Genomic DNA, 14,195 nt, shown 5'->3' on the forward strand with positions numbered 1-14,195 from the left:
CATTGAAATATTTACTTCAGCAAGTCAAACAAGAAAGAAAAAATGTAATCAGACATTTCCTTGGGCTGCCAGCTCACAAATAATGACATAGAGACTTATTATTATTTATGAAAGCCCGGCCTTAGCTTAGGTTTGTTCCACTAGCTCTTATAACAAATTAACCTGCTTTTATTAATCTACGTTTTACCATGTAGCTTTTCACCTTTCTTTCATTCTGTATGTCCAACTCCCTCCATGTCTCATTAGTGTCTCCTCCGCACCTCGATTATCTCCTCCTACTTCCTCTCTCTGCCTGGAAGTCCTGTCTATACCTCCTGCCTAGCTATTGGCCATTCAGCTTTTTATTAAACCAATCACAGCAATATATCTTCACACAGTGTACAAATATCCCACAACAAAACCAAACAAATTACTGAAACATTCTTCTCCTCTTATCCTACACCTCCATTGCCCCAGCGGCCCAGGCAGAGGGAGGTCCTATTACTCTTTACACTCACAAGACCTATCCCATATACCACTGAAACACTACAGCATACCACTGCACCAAAATGTTAATCCTCCATCACATAGCACCACAGAAACACTACAGCATACCACACTGCACCACATGTTAATCCCCTCCCACCCCAGACAATGAACTTAAGGCAGGAAATTCACTTCTGACTCTTCAAATCCTTGGTGTCTGGCATAGCTTCCGGGATATCAGGTACCAGGCTTAAGATCTTTCAGTAAGGAAGTAACTGAGCCTAAAGGGGAGCCTAGACTAGAGTTTCACACTAGCTGGTCATGCAGGCTCACTGCTGTTACTGAACCGAAACAGCGGAGCCTCCGAGGGTCTTGCAGAGGCCAGAGCTCATCATCATGGTATAACTGATAAACGACTAGGAGACGAAATTCTTGGCACCTGGGTCTGGCCTTAGAAAGGTCTTTATACAAATACGAATTTTGCTTTCTGTCTTCGGACTAGCGCTTTTTTTTTTTTTTCTGTCTTAGTAAACATTTTAAAAATGGAAGAAGTTTACAGGTATCTCCTAGAGACAGTTGCACTCTGTAAGTACTATAAACCCCACAACTTGGTAATATAGGGTCATTTTAATAACCTTGTAACCTGTCAGTCACACATTGTGACTCAAAAACATCAGAAAGTGCTTTTATTAGGCAGAAACACATCTTGGAATAATTAGCAAAGAACTTTTCTGTTACCTCAGACTGCTGCAGAAGGGCTGAGAAAGGGAAGCTGATGGAGCCCAGCCAGTTCTTCTGTATGTAAGAGTGAGCACTGCAGCTCTTGAGACAATGGTCCTGTTAAAGCACATTTAAGTTAAACTCATAAGAACGGTTCCGATAAGATGGATACTTTTACAAACTCATAGGAAGCTTTAACAAACTATTCTTTTTTGCTCCCCTGTCCCGTGTGTGTGTGTGTGTGTGTGTGTGTGTGTGTGTGTGTGTGTGTGTGTATTTGGGTGCAGTTTGCATGCCTATTTCATTGGGTGTTCTTCTCTTTCACTTTGCCTTATTTCTTTGAGGCAAGATCTCTCCATGAACCCAGGTATGTAGTTGAGACTGACCTTGAACTTCACATTTTTACCTCCCATGTGCTGGGAGTACAGCCCTGAACCACTACACCCAGCTAAGAATTTGATTTTTAAGATGACCGGTTTAGGAGTCTGTTGTGTCTGGTAGGATGGGTCAGGAGGAGGCAGATTCTCAAAGAGACAGTTGAACACTTTCAAATGCTAACATTTCAGCACATAATCCTTGCAAAATAATCCTTTTCTTTTTGTCTTAGGATGTGGTTTCTTTGTAACCTAGCTTGCCCAGTGGGAGCCTTCTCTTTTTATTAGGGTGTGTTAAAGGGCCACCACAGATCAGGACCAGTGGCTCCACGAAACTGGAAACAAGGAAGTAAATGATATGATTGCTCACACAACTCAATGATGCAATTACAATTTAAAACTGAAAGTTTACACTGAAACCTCTCAAACATTTGAAAATGTAAAAACATAATATACAAAAATTGCAGACTAAGGAAGAATACATAATAAAAAATACACAGAAAATAGTGCAAATTAAAAATAGTAGGTAAATCAGGTAGAAAATATGCAGTCCAAGACAGTTTGAAGATGAGGGCATAGTTTTAGAACCGCTCTATTACTTAGGATTGAGTCAGAGATCAAACAAACAAATAAACAGATATTGAACACATTTGCCCAAATAAATTCAGAAGTCATGGTCACAAGGACATTAGAAGAAGGTAATAAAATTTCAAGCAGAAATAAATGAAACAGAAAATACAGAATAAGTATAAACTTCAAATAATTTTTTCAAAAAGATTGAGAAATCTGGTAGAAGTTCCGTGAAGTTCTAAATTTTAGCCCAAGGGTCAGAGGAGGAGGAAAATCAGGGATGTTCATCAGTTAACAAGACACAGGCTGAACAGAACCAAGGCCTGAGTTATGGCTCTATCCTATCAACACCACGTGCTGCACATCCTGCTGACAAGGGCCACCCGAGCAGAAGCAAGTCTCTCTCATTAGGCACTATCCTCCTGTCTCGGCTTTTCCCACCCTTGTCTACAGCCAGTGTAAGTTCATTGTGAATGACTTATGCTCTCCTAGCCCACATTTTCATTATAAAAATGTCCTGGCTTTTAGGTCCTTTTGACGTATTTGCAACTGCTGTCAGGCTTTGCTGCAGGACCTTGCCCGAGGACCCTTTGTGACTAGAAGCCGCTATAGCTAAATAAGCCCGACCCCTTTACTTCATAGCTCCTTGATCTCAAAGAATTTGAGTGTGCTGGTGCATACCTGTTCTCCCCGTCTTGGGGAACTAAGGAAGAAGAATCGTGAGTTTTAGGACAGTCTGAACAACATTTTAAGATCTTGTCTTAAAAAACAGATATAAGGGGCTAGTGAGATGAGACGACTCAGTAGTCAAAAGCACTTGCTGCTCTTCCAGGGGACCTGAGTTCAATTCCCAGCACCCACATTAGGCTGCTTACAACTTCCAGCTCCAGGGGATCTGACATCTCTCTGGCCTCTGCATACACATGCACATAAATATACACGGACACATAAATAAAAAGTAACATAAATCTTTTTAAAAACAGATACAAACAATAAAATCAGAAGAAAAAATAGAAGCACTTAAAGTCAGGAATGATAAGTAGTTAACAGTATAATATTAAAGATTAGAAGACTACTGATAATGATATACTAATGATGTGAAATCTTTCAAAAGAATCCTTTCTTCTCATCCTTCAATCCTTCTCCTCTCCCCTGTACTCTCTCCACACCCCCACCCACACCCCAATTTCCTTTCCTAAGTATTTAGACCATCATCTGAACACTGGATTCATTTAAGTTCTTTCTGTGGCTATCATGTTTATGTTATAGTTTTAGTTAACCCAAGCTCTGAGCCTGGAGTTCCCAGCCCAGCTCCAAATGCAGTTCACGACAGCTCCGCCATCTCTAGGGTTGAGAATCTGGGATGTTTCTGTGAGACGTATAACAAAGGGGAGAGCCATGGGGAGTAAGAAACATTTAATAACAGGAAGAAAAAACATAGGAGAAAAGAGGAAAAGTGGCATTTGTGAACAGAATAGTGATCAATAATAAACCCAAACTGTCTTTCAAATAGATGCTTGTCACTCGTTCTAATCTTTTATGGGAAAATGGAATGTTTCGTCTACAGTTACCTACAATGCAGTCCATGAGGAAAGACCAATATGGACAGTTTCCTCTTCTAACTAGAGTGCCAACATTGTCCCAAGCACATCTTAACACATGACACATGTAGATTGAACCCATAACAAGGCAAAGCGCTTATAAGAGTTCAGTGTCAATCAACTTATTCCCATTTGTTAAACCAGTCTCTGAGATAGAATCAGAAAAGTACTCAGTGTAAATCCTTGGATGTAAGCCATCAACAAATGGCCATTTAAGACCTTACCCTCAGCCTTTATTAAGAATTCATTTAAAGTTGTTTTTTTTTTTTTTTTTTTTTCCCCAAGACAGGGTTTCTCTGTGTAGCTTTGTGCCTTTCCTGGATCTCACTCTGTAGACCAGGCTGGCCTCGAACTCACAGAGATTCTTCTGTTTCTGCCTCCTGAGTGCTGGGATTAAAGGCATGTGCTACCACCACCCGGCTAAAGTTTTAATACGAATGTTTTTTCACTCTTGGAAAGCTGGCTTAAAGACACTGTTGCTAAGATTTTTTTTCTGATGATCCAATCCTGAGCTCTACACTGCAAGGTCTCATCCATCCTCTCTGACCTAGAGCCTCCATTCCCCCAGACAAAATCATCTATCCTTTCAACAAACTGTGGTAACAGGGCCAGTTCTTCAGGGTGTTGTCCTCAGCAGAGTGCTTCTATGTATCCTTTCCTTCCTGATAAAGCCCTCTGCATACCTGAGTGCCTCAAGAATGAACTCTGAGGTGAGGAAGGCTCTTGAGTAATCCTGATTCCTTTCTACCATCTCCCATCTACCGAATACTGGCTCTCAGACAGTGAGCAGGGTGGACCTTAACCCTAGTAACTGTTCCAATGATTTTAAAGCCATTTATACAAAAGCATTTAACCTGCCTACCCAGAGACGGCAGCTATGGTGGACACACATCTTACATTTTTCATGTCAAGCTAAGAGAAAGGAAACTAACACTTACTAGAGAGCTTGTTGTGGTGCTAGGCTTTGGGTTAAGACTTTTCACTAATGTACTGGGAAGGCAGTCCTTAATTTTAAAAATTATAACAAACATAACAAAATTCTGGTCCTAAAACAATTTGGTGTCTTGTGTGAAGTGGTATGTTTTCTTTGATCAGAAAATAAAAAATATCTGAGGTTTTATGCCAATCTTTCTGTATTTACTACTAAAAAGTTCATATTTAAATGTAATGTTGAGTCATAAGCATCTGCTTCTCCCAAGTCCCGGCCTGGTCACCATCCTTCTCCTTATAGGCTACTATGATTTGTTATATTTAGAGTGGTTTGTCATGTGTCTAACTTTATTGCACACTGACTCAAACCCTTTTAAGAAAATATTACATATATCACATTAAAAGCAAATTACATTTGATGGCATATACTCATAATAGCACTGCTACAAGTTCAAGACCAGCCAGGGACACACAGTGACTTCAGGCCAGCCTAGGCTGCACAATGAGCCCCTGTCGCAGAAACAGACAACAAAATAAGTTCACAAACATGTTTCAAGATCTCATTCAGTTTGACCTCATAATTATTTCAACATTAACCAGACATTTTCCTATATTACCTCATGTTTTTCAATGACCACTTCATCAAAAACATTGATATGAATATTATCTTTTATTTTTGATAAACTAGAGAAGCTGTAATCATGTCCTGGTGATCTGAAAACAAGAAAAGCACATTTGAATGTTTAAGGCTTTTTTTCAAAATCCACTTATTTTCTAAGCATGTAATTGATAAAGTATAATAAATTGACTATGATCTTTTCCTTTGTAAAGTTTAAACTTGGAAAAAGCTATATGCCTTGAAGCCTGGCTTCTACTATTCATTAAAACTAATGTGTGTATTATAATCTACCTTACATTTCTCTTAAGATGAAAATAAAAATAGACAGCAGCATGGGTCCAGCTGGAGATCATGTTAAGGGAAATGAGCTAGGCAGAGAAAGACAATGCTTGGCACTGTGAATCCTAAAGAGAAGACTCATCGAAATGACCAAGACTCCAGACAGACAGTCCATCTTTGGAGTTAACAATTCCCAGACCAGCTAGTGATCACCACATTACACCAGAGTGTGTACCACCCTTCTTTAGTCCAGTTCTGTGCAACAACTAATACAAAACATGGGCATTGCTGTGGGATTTAACTTGTAGAAAGGTAGTATGCCTCACTGAAGAAATTCAGGAATTAGTTCCAGGAGGTCCAGGTCAACTGAGATGTCCTGGCAGCAGATAAAAAGGAAATGCTTGCCCTGGTTGATGATGGCTCTGCCCAGCATGTAGCCTTCCTGCTCCTGGTCTCACTCTACTCCTTTCCCCACCTTCAAGAGCCCTTTGTACCTCTGTCCCCAAGATAGAGCTTTGAGGATGACAGCTCCCCCATCCCAGGATGCCCACAACCCTGAGGTTCCAACTACTGGCTTCTGAGTGGCTAGCAGTCCAGCCCTTGCCTGGTAATATTTTCACTTTTTACCATACAATTGCCACTGCTACTGACATTATTAAAGCTTTCTCTTTTTTTCTTTTAAATGAAGGAAGTACTACTTCAACGAATAATGCCCATACTTTTCTGATAATAGGTGCAGCAGTGACCACCGAAAAACACTGGCTGAGTTCCTTGACAATTTTAAATTGAATACTCCTTATATTTCCAAGAAATAAAATAAGCTAATTCTCCTACTTTGTTCCTCTAGGGTTTCATTTCATGGTAAGAATGCCTAGGCCAAGGCAGGGGAGGCTATGTATCTTTACAGCACTCTACTAGCACAATTAAGGACAAGAATATCTTCGAAACACTTTTCAATTTGCCCATTTGGTACACCTTAAATTACCAAGTCCTTTGCACTACCTTACGTTATATAGTATATTCAAATTCACCTCAAATTTTGCTGCAATTCCTCCTCCAAAGTAGAGCTCACTAATTATTCTTTATGTGCTGGCACTATATGTTACACTTGCATATAGGTTTTTTTTTCCTTTCAAATACTAGGAATTGAACCCAGAGCCTCATGTAGACTGCAAATACTGAAGCACTCTATGGTCCTGCATATAGTTTTTAATCACTAGAATGTCACAGGGAACAAGGAGTTGGGTCAGAATTTTCTATCACAGACAACAAAAAGTAATAGTTGGATCCTTAGCTGACTGTCTGGTTCCCACTGCATTTTTGGCTTATCTCACCGTCAGAACCAGCATCTACAGTCTCCCCTTTAGTTTACTGACAAATTTATTTTCCTTACTGATCTTTTTATGTTCTCCTAATCAAATTACTTTAATGTAGTATATCCGTCTAGGAACACTGGCACATGACTATAATACAAGCACTTGGAATGCTCAAGCAGCAGGAATAGGAGTTCAAGGCCAGCCTCATCTATATAGTGAAATCTAGGCCAATCTGGGCTACATGGCAAGAAACTGTCTAAACAAACAAACAAACGAATTAATAATCCAAGTATTTTCAAGCACACATGATCATCTACCTTCCTTTACAAACTTTTCCAGCAAATACATTTTCTTTTCATTGTTTCCCACCCATCCTGCTCCTTCTCCCTCCTTCTCCGCATTTCTCTCACACATCCTGGTCAGTGTCTGGTAGCTTTCACTTTGAGAGAGGAATCTTGGGTAAGAAAGCCCACAAAGCATGCACAATGTTACCATAGAGAGCATGTACAGCGTTATGTCAGTTCTTCTGCATTTCCTTAGCATTTGTTGGAAGAGGCTATATGTTAACATGGGAACCAGATAAAACATATAAATAATATCGAATCATATAAATAATCATATACAATGATTATCATGTCATATGGACTATGAAATTATATAAAAGATTCATAGATAATGATCTTACATTTAGGAATAGAAATTCAATTTTCCCAAAATTGAATAAAATATTATTATTATTTGAAATAAAATTATGTTATTTGAAAAATGTTTAGGTATTTAGCAGCTATGGACACTTGATCATGAAGTAAACAGTAAACATGTGCCCAGCAGTAAAACACAGAGATATCAGAGAAAGTAGACATGGAGTTTGGCCTATTTTTATTGGGTTCTGTGTAGGCTGCTTCTAAACACACTTAGTTATGAGATTATTTGAGCCCAAATTCATTTTTCCTTCTTTGAAGCAAGCAGAAATATGGGGACACATTTCTTCTGGGAGTTGAAATCTGACTTATTAACTTTCATTAAAATGCCTTTTACATGCAGGAGTCTTTTGAGTAATGTGGTTTTACTCATTCTTGACAAAATGTAGTAGTCTAAAACATTAATATAAGTCACTAGAAGTTTTAAAGGAAGGAAATCCACTGCTGATTAAGCATGTACATGTTGCACAATCTTGATAGATGCGGGATTACTGGTCTCTGCCCTAAACCTACAAACTTAGAAACAAGAAGGTGGGCCCAGACATCTATGTTTAAGAAGCTGTCTAGGGGACTACAATGCACAAAAATTGAGAGTCACTAACTCAAACCCATGTGCTTCAGAAGACAAGTTCAGGAATGTACAGAACAGCGCTGTTTGCAAAGGCAAAAATATAAGTGTGTGTGTGTGTGTGTGTGTGTGTGTGTGTGTGTGTGTGAAGACAAGAAAGGGTTAAGTAATCATAGTGTTTTCACTCAACAGAAGATTATACAGAAGTTCAAATAAAGGGGTGAAACTGTCAGTCTATTATGCAATTGTAGAACACCTGAGACAAGGTAACTTGTAAAGAACAGACTGTTCTCTCACAATTCTGGAATCTGGGAATATAGAACCTATGCAGTATCTGGTGTGGGTCTTGAGGTCTCTTCACATAGCTCAATAGAGAAACCCACTTCTACAAGCCCAGCCTGCTCCACCTTTCTATAACAGTATCAATTCACTGATAAGGGCTGGTGAGTACTAGGACAATGAGATACCCTGTGTTCTATAGTGATATCCTTGAAATTGAAACATTTCTATCCCAGAGGGAGGCTGCTTAAGACTCATGAAGTAAACAACTCACAAATTTCAGAAAGTCCCTGAAACATATTAGATTCACAAGTCCCATCTCTGAAGTTATATAAGCAGTAAGGACTGATGAGAAGAGCAGACTCTGACCCATCAAGCTACCTGCAGGTTCTGCAGAGCACTCTAGGACTTCTGTTTTCTTGATTTGGCATCCAGGCTGGGGTGTGTTTCCTAGTGATGCAGCTGCCTTTGAGTCATCCATGCTTCTGTACGTAAGCCCTCATCTGTACTCATGTTGGCAGCTACAATACACTCATTGGTTTGCAAAGTTGGATTTTTGTAGAATTATTTCTTTGGTCCCTATCTGTCATTGGTTCCCTATCTGGGATGGTCAGACATCTGTTTGTGCCTCCCTAAAAAAAGCCTCACACAACCCCCTCCCAGGAATAAGGTGGATGGTACTAACTCTACATATACACTCACTCAAGCATACATGAACATGCTTCCACACCATAGAATTACTCTGACTAGGAACTGCAGGAAAATGGACTCCAACTTACATAAAATCTACTTTGATTTCTTCATTCCAGCATGGATGGAATCCACTCGCAGTATTGGTTTGATATACAGTGTGTTGAAAAGAAACTTCTATGAAAGGGTGCACAGTATACTGAAATGCAGAGTAAACACTACTGGATTTTTGCAATATCTTACATGATGGAGAAAAGCAAAAAGTTAAGAGATTATTTGGCAACTGGTTTCCTTGTTTAGTCATTAATTTAATGAACAACTATTAGTCTTATTTTATGTCAGGCACTCTTCAAAGATCCAAAGGCAAATAGATTTTTTCCTTAAAGATTTGAAAGTTTGCCAGGGAAAAATAAACAGGCAAGCAAGTAAGTACCGTGAAATGTGAGCAATCCAGCAAGAGAACCAGCTTGCAGCTGTGTGTTTCAGGAAAGGGTATGGGTGTGTTTCTGGGGTGAGGACCAGATGAACATCACAAAGAAAATCCGGCTTGAGCTCAGGCTTTGAAACATTGCTGTGCTTATCTGGCTAAGCCAATGGAGATGGGTGGAAGCCATTCCCAGCCAAGGGAACAACTACTGGAAGCCAAGACAACATGGCTGTGCAGTGGACAGACATGAGAATGGCTGGCAGAAAAAGAGATAGACTATCAAAGATTCTGTGTGTGAGTCAGGAGCTTATGCCTTGTTCTACAGGGCCTGAGAGCAGAGAACGAGATAATATGAATTGCATTAATAAATAATACCTTTATTTTGTTAATGGAAAATAACTGGAATCTGAGTAATGTAGATATGAAGAGACTAGTTGAGACCCAGGTGCAACTGAGAGCAATCAGCCAATACTGAGCTTTATAAGATGTTAAGTACCTCATTTAAGAAGTCATTCGAGGCTACGCACTTGATTGCTTCTTGATGTCTGCGGTAAGACATGGATGACCTCGAGTAAGTAAGCGTATCCAAAGTTCTTCAGGAAAAACAACATCGAGACAGTTTTAACATTAGTGTTGGTGAAGCAGAGGCAGGCTGATCTCTGTGAGTTGGAGGCCAGTCTAGTCTACAGGGAGTTCCAGGTCAGCCAGGGCTACACAGAGAAACCCTGTCTCAAAAAACAAACAAAACAAAAAATATTAGTGTTGGTAAGCATGAGGATTACTCTGGATCTTAGAGAAGGATTTTTTGTGGTTTGTTTTTTTCTTTTCTTTTTGGTCTCATCACGTTGGCGATCATCACTGCTCTGGTGGAGTGGCTGGCTCCTAACCACTGAAGTACAAGCTTGATCTAGTCTGTGGTAACATGATCACTGGTTTTCAGCACCAAGGGAACAGTGAGCTAAGTGATATTTGGGGAATAGAGCCTTCCTACTCTCTTTTGGTGTTAGAATATTTTCTTCTGCAGGATGATGGCTATAGAAAATGACAGAAATTTTATGTCCTTTCTTCACAAACAGCCACTAAGATGTGCATTGGTTGTGAAAATAATTAGCCGTGTCAAGGAATAAGGTTGTAGTTTGTAAAACAAAGTAAAAACCTCTAAAAGATTTTAAATATAAATTAACAGCCAGTAAGAAAAACGTCTGTTTTTCACAGATAGAGTCCATGAGTTGTACTAAGATGAAAAAAAAAAGTAAGCAGAGACCATATATGATAAACATGGAAGAGGAAATACCTGCTATTCCTAGGACATTTGGGTAGTAATATTTATATTTATCAGTCATCCCTGACCCTAAATATCCAGGATACATGTAATGAAATTGGTACTCAATATTCACAAGGCCAACATTTGGCCAGCCTTTAGTAGGTAATGTCTATTTTGGTCCCCAAAAATATAAGTAAAATGTACTTGGTGCATACAGGAAAGAGAGGTGAAATCCCACTTTGGTGGAGTTACCTACAGACCCTAAGCAGAACAGGCTGTAGCTGTACTGACTCTGACCACACGAACCTTTCCACATTTGAAGACTCCCTGAAACAAAATGCATGTCCCATCTGCTTTTCCCATCTTTCTGATTCTGACACTGAGGGCACACCGCTGTGACAGTGAATGAAACGGTTAGCAGCAGAAACTTCTAAAACTCACAGTAGGGATCAGGAACGAGAAGAACTCACTTGGTGACACGGAAGATGCTTGGGTGGCAAGTGCCTCCAAGGCATACACTGAGGTTACTTTGGGAGTCTCACACCCCTGAAATCTATTTGTTTGGTTTGGGCAGTTTGTTTTGGGCCAGGGCTTTGAGCACGTTATGCAAACACTCCACCTCTGAGCTACTACAGAAACTTTTACTACGTGACATCGAGAATAGGTTTGACTATCCAAATGAGGGGTTGAAAGTTTATTCATTTTATGCATGTGATTTGTATGTATGGGTGTGTGTGTGTGTGTGTGTGTGTGTGTGTGTGTGTGTGTGTGTGTTAGACATTACACCCACAGCATTGCATGTACCAGGCAGGTGCTCCATCACTGTGCTACACACCTCCAGGCATTATACCCTGAAACATTAATGAAATACAAAGTTTCACAGATGAAGTAATGAGGATGTTTAGCATATGTAAGAGAGATCTTTGGCAACTGCAGACATTGGAGCCTGTCACTTTACCTATGAGATATTTTTTTTCTGGTAGGAATGTTGTAGGCCCTCAGGATTCTGACCAGAATCTTGATATCTCCATCAGAGACAGTCTGTGCTGTGACCTTTCTTCTTTCTTTCCGCTGAGGCTTTAACTTCCTTCGTGGTTCAATGAACTTACAAATCGCATCTGTCAACTGGCTAAGGAGTAAAAAGTGATCAGCTCCATATACACGGAATAACACCGTTTTAAATACACTAGTGTTTACGACAATTGCTAATAAGTCCACTATTCTGAACCACACTGTGCCCATTATGGAAGCGGACAGAGCTCTTTCAACCCAAAGTAGAAATTACTTCCTGAGCTTAGAAAGGAAGTGGTGCTAGGTCCCCTGAGGCTGGGTGGGGATATAATTGCTCCAGCTCTTTGGTTACACACTCCAAAGTTTTATAGCAGCAAGATGAAGCTATAAAAATCTTTCACCATGATTATTATTACTTTTAAAAGCAAGCACTTTCTCAAAAATGACTGAATATCCCATATTCTCCACTGCTTTGAATCAGTTATTTGCCCATGCTGACAACCTAAATCCACAGAATTACAGTTTGATAGTCATGGCAGTTTCTGTTCAAGGTCTGAAAATACAAGACAGTGGATTTCAGTATCCCACAGCAGTCAGACCATTACTGGTGATGCTGAGAATTTGCATGTAGCCTCTGGAGGGGATCAGACCCACTCCTGACTCTCCCCTTGGCCTTCACAATGGGTGCTGGAGAATGGGGATAACCCAGCAAAGGCTCCACCACTTGCCCCTGTGCAGCTCAGGGCCCTGGCACCACTGAGATGTTGAGATATTTGATTGCACTGTGAAACCCTGAGAATGTGTTAATAAAATTAACCTTGGACCAGAGGGTGGAACCAGCAACTAGTTGACAGGAATTAGCCTTACAGAGCACAGAAGAGCCAGGAAGAAAGATAAAGAGACACACAGGAGGGAGTAGGTAGGAACTTGGGAGTTTCCCAGTCTTTTTTGGTTTGAGAGAGTTGGAGAGACGCTCTGTTGCTGGTTCTCCAGCCAAAAAGGAGGGTGGTCTGGTTGCTTTTCAGCCTCTCTGAGCTAGCAGCTTTAAAAATGGATTATGGATGTTTGTCTTTGTTTAGAATGTTGGTTACAAATTGTTATGGATAATGGTCAGGAAAAAAGCTAAACAAAGGAGATTAGATTCAGGGTTTTTGTTCTGAAAAACAGAAAAGGGGAAATGCTGTGGAATAATCCTCTTGTACACTGTAAAGATTTGTCACTCCTGTTGGTTTAATAAAACACTGATTGGCCAGTAGCCAGGCAGGAAGTGTAGGCGGGGTGACCAGGCTAGGAGAATGCTGGAAAGAGGAAAGGAGAGATGGGGTCGCCAGCCAGATGCAGAGGAAGTAAGATGAGAGTGCTGGACTGAGAAAAGGTACCAAGCCACGTGGTACATAGACAAGAATTATGGGTTAATTTTAAGAGCTAGTTAGTTATAAGCCTGAGCAATAGGCCATAGCAGCTTCTTTATTAACCCATGGTAGCAACACATATTCACAGCGTACAGAAAGACCATCCACCCCACAGCCGCTTTCACCACAACATCTGACTCCCAAGTCCTTATTGGCCAACAGAATGATAGAGACTCGGTGGAAGTGGCAGAACCAGTACCAGTGGGACTGGAAATCCAGCCAGGCTGTGGCCTGAGCAGCAGGACACAGACTGTGGGGCTGCAGACAGTAGTTAAAACTTCAGTCGATTCAGGTGCAGCTGCTAATCAGATGGAAAAGAAACACTGAGGAGTCTCGGGTTTGCCGAGGGAGATGATGGGCTTATTGCTGTTGCTACTGACAATGGTTCATCCAGTAGCAGTCTTGCAAGAAAACCTCAGAACAACAAAAGAAACAGGACAGAGATGTTCTCTTCTTTTTCTGTCTTGTCCTAGACCACACAAAAGGAGAGAGAAGCCAACCTCCTCTAAAGTACTGGACAACTGCTATGATGTCAGGTAGATGACCTAAAGGGACCAAATACGTTCTGTCCTCAAACCTTACTCTGCACTCTGAAACTGTAGTGTTGTGGGATAATTGATCATACTACAACACCCCGAGACTGTATTAATAAAGTTAACCTTGAGTCAGGGGGTGGATCCAGTGACTAGCTGACCTGAATGAGCCATAGAGAAGCCAGGAATATGGATAAAGAAGGTAGTAGTAAGGACAGACTTAGAGATTTTGTAGTCTCTTTAATCTGAGAAGTGTGGAGAGGTCAGCTGGTGGGTCCTCTGACACGTCTTTGATCTACTAGGTTTTCACCCCAATATTTGACTCCTGAGTCTTTATTGGTAATAGAACTTAAATAAACACATCATCTAGCGTCCAATGCACAGCAAGCCACCACTTCTCCCCACCACCATAGCCACTGCTCAGGTGGCTCCTCCC

At 40.5% G+C, this 14,195-nt stretch overlaps 1 protein-coding gene across 5 annotated transcripts in view; it reads right to left on the reverse strand.

The window, feature by feature from the left end:
* The window catches only part of Cc2d2b (coiled-coil and C2 domain containing 2B), a 110,156-nt gene that overhangs the window by 20,935 nt on the left and 75,026 nt on the right, over nucleotides 1–14,195 (reverse strand). For 4 of the 5 annotated variants that reach the window (XM_059258240.1, XM_059258272.1, XM_059258258.1 and 1 more), the window contains 5 exons: nucleotides 11,762–11,932; nucleotides 10,036–10,132; nucleotides 9,202–9,311; nucleotides 5,278–5,374; nucleotides 1,204–1,302 (listed from right to left, as the gene is read on the reverse strand). In XM_059258240.1, coding sequence (XP_059114223.1) covers nucleotides 1,204–1,302; nucleotides 5,278–5,374; nucleotides 9,202–9,311; nucleotides 10,036–10,132; nucleotides 11,762–11,932 — 574 coding nt within the window. Of the gene's footprint in view, nucleotides 1–1,203; nucleotides 1,303–5,277; nucleotides 5,375–9,201; nucleotides 9,312–10,035; nucleotides 11,105–11,761; nucleotides 11,933–14,195 lie in introns of those variants that run through there. The other variant, XM_059258265.1, reaches the window with a different exon arrangement.

The sequence above is a fragment of the Peromyscus eremicus genome, chromosome 1 (genome assembly GCF_949786415.1).
Source record: "Peromyscus eremicus chromosome 1, PerEre_H2_v1, whole genome shotgun sequence".
NCBI classification, from domain to species: domain Eukaryota; kingdom Metazoa; phylum Chordata; class Mammalia; order Rodentia; family Cricetidae; genus Peromyscus; species Peromyscus eremicus.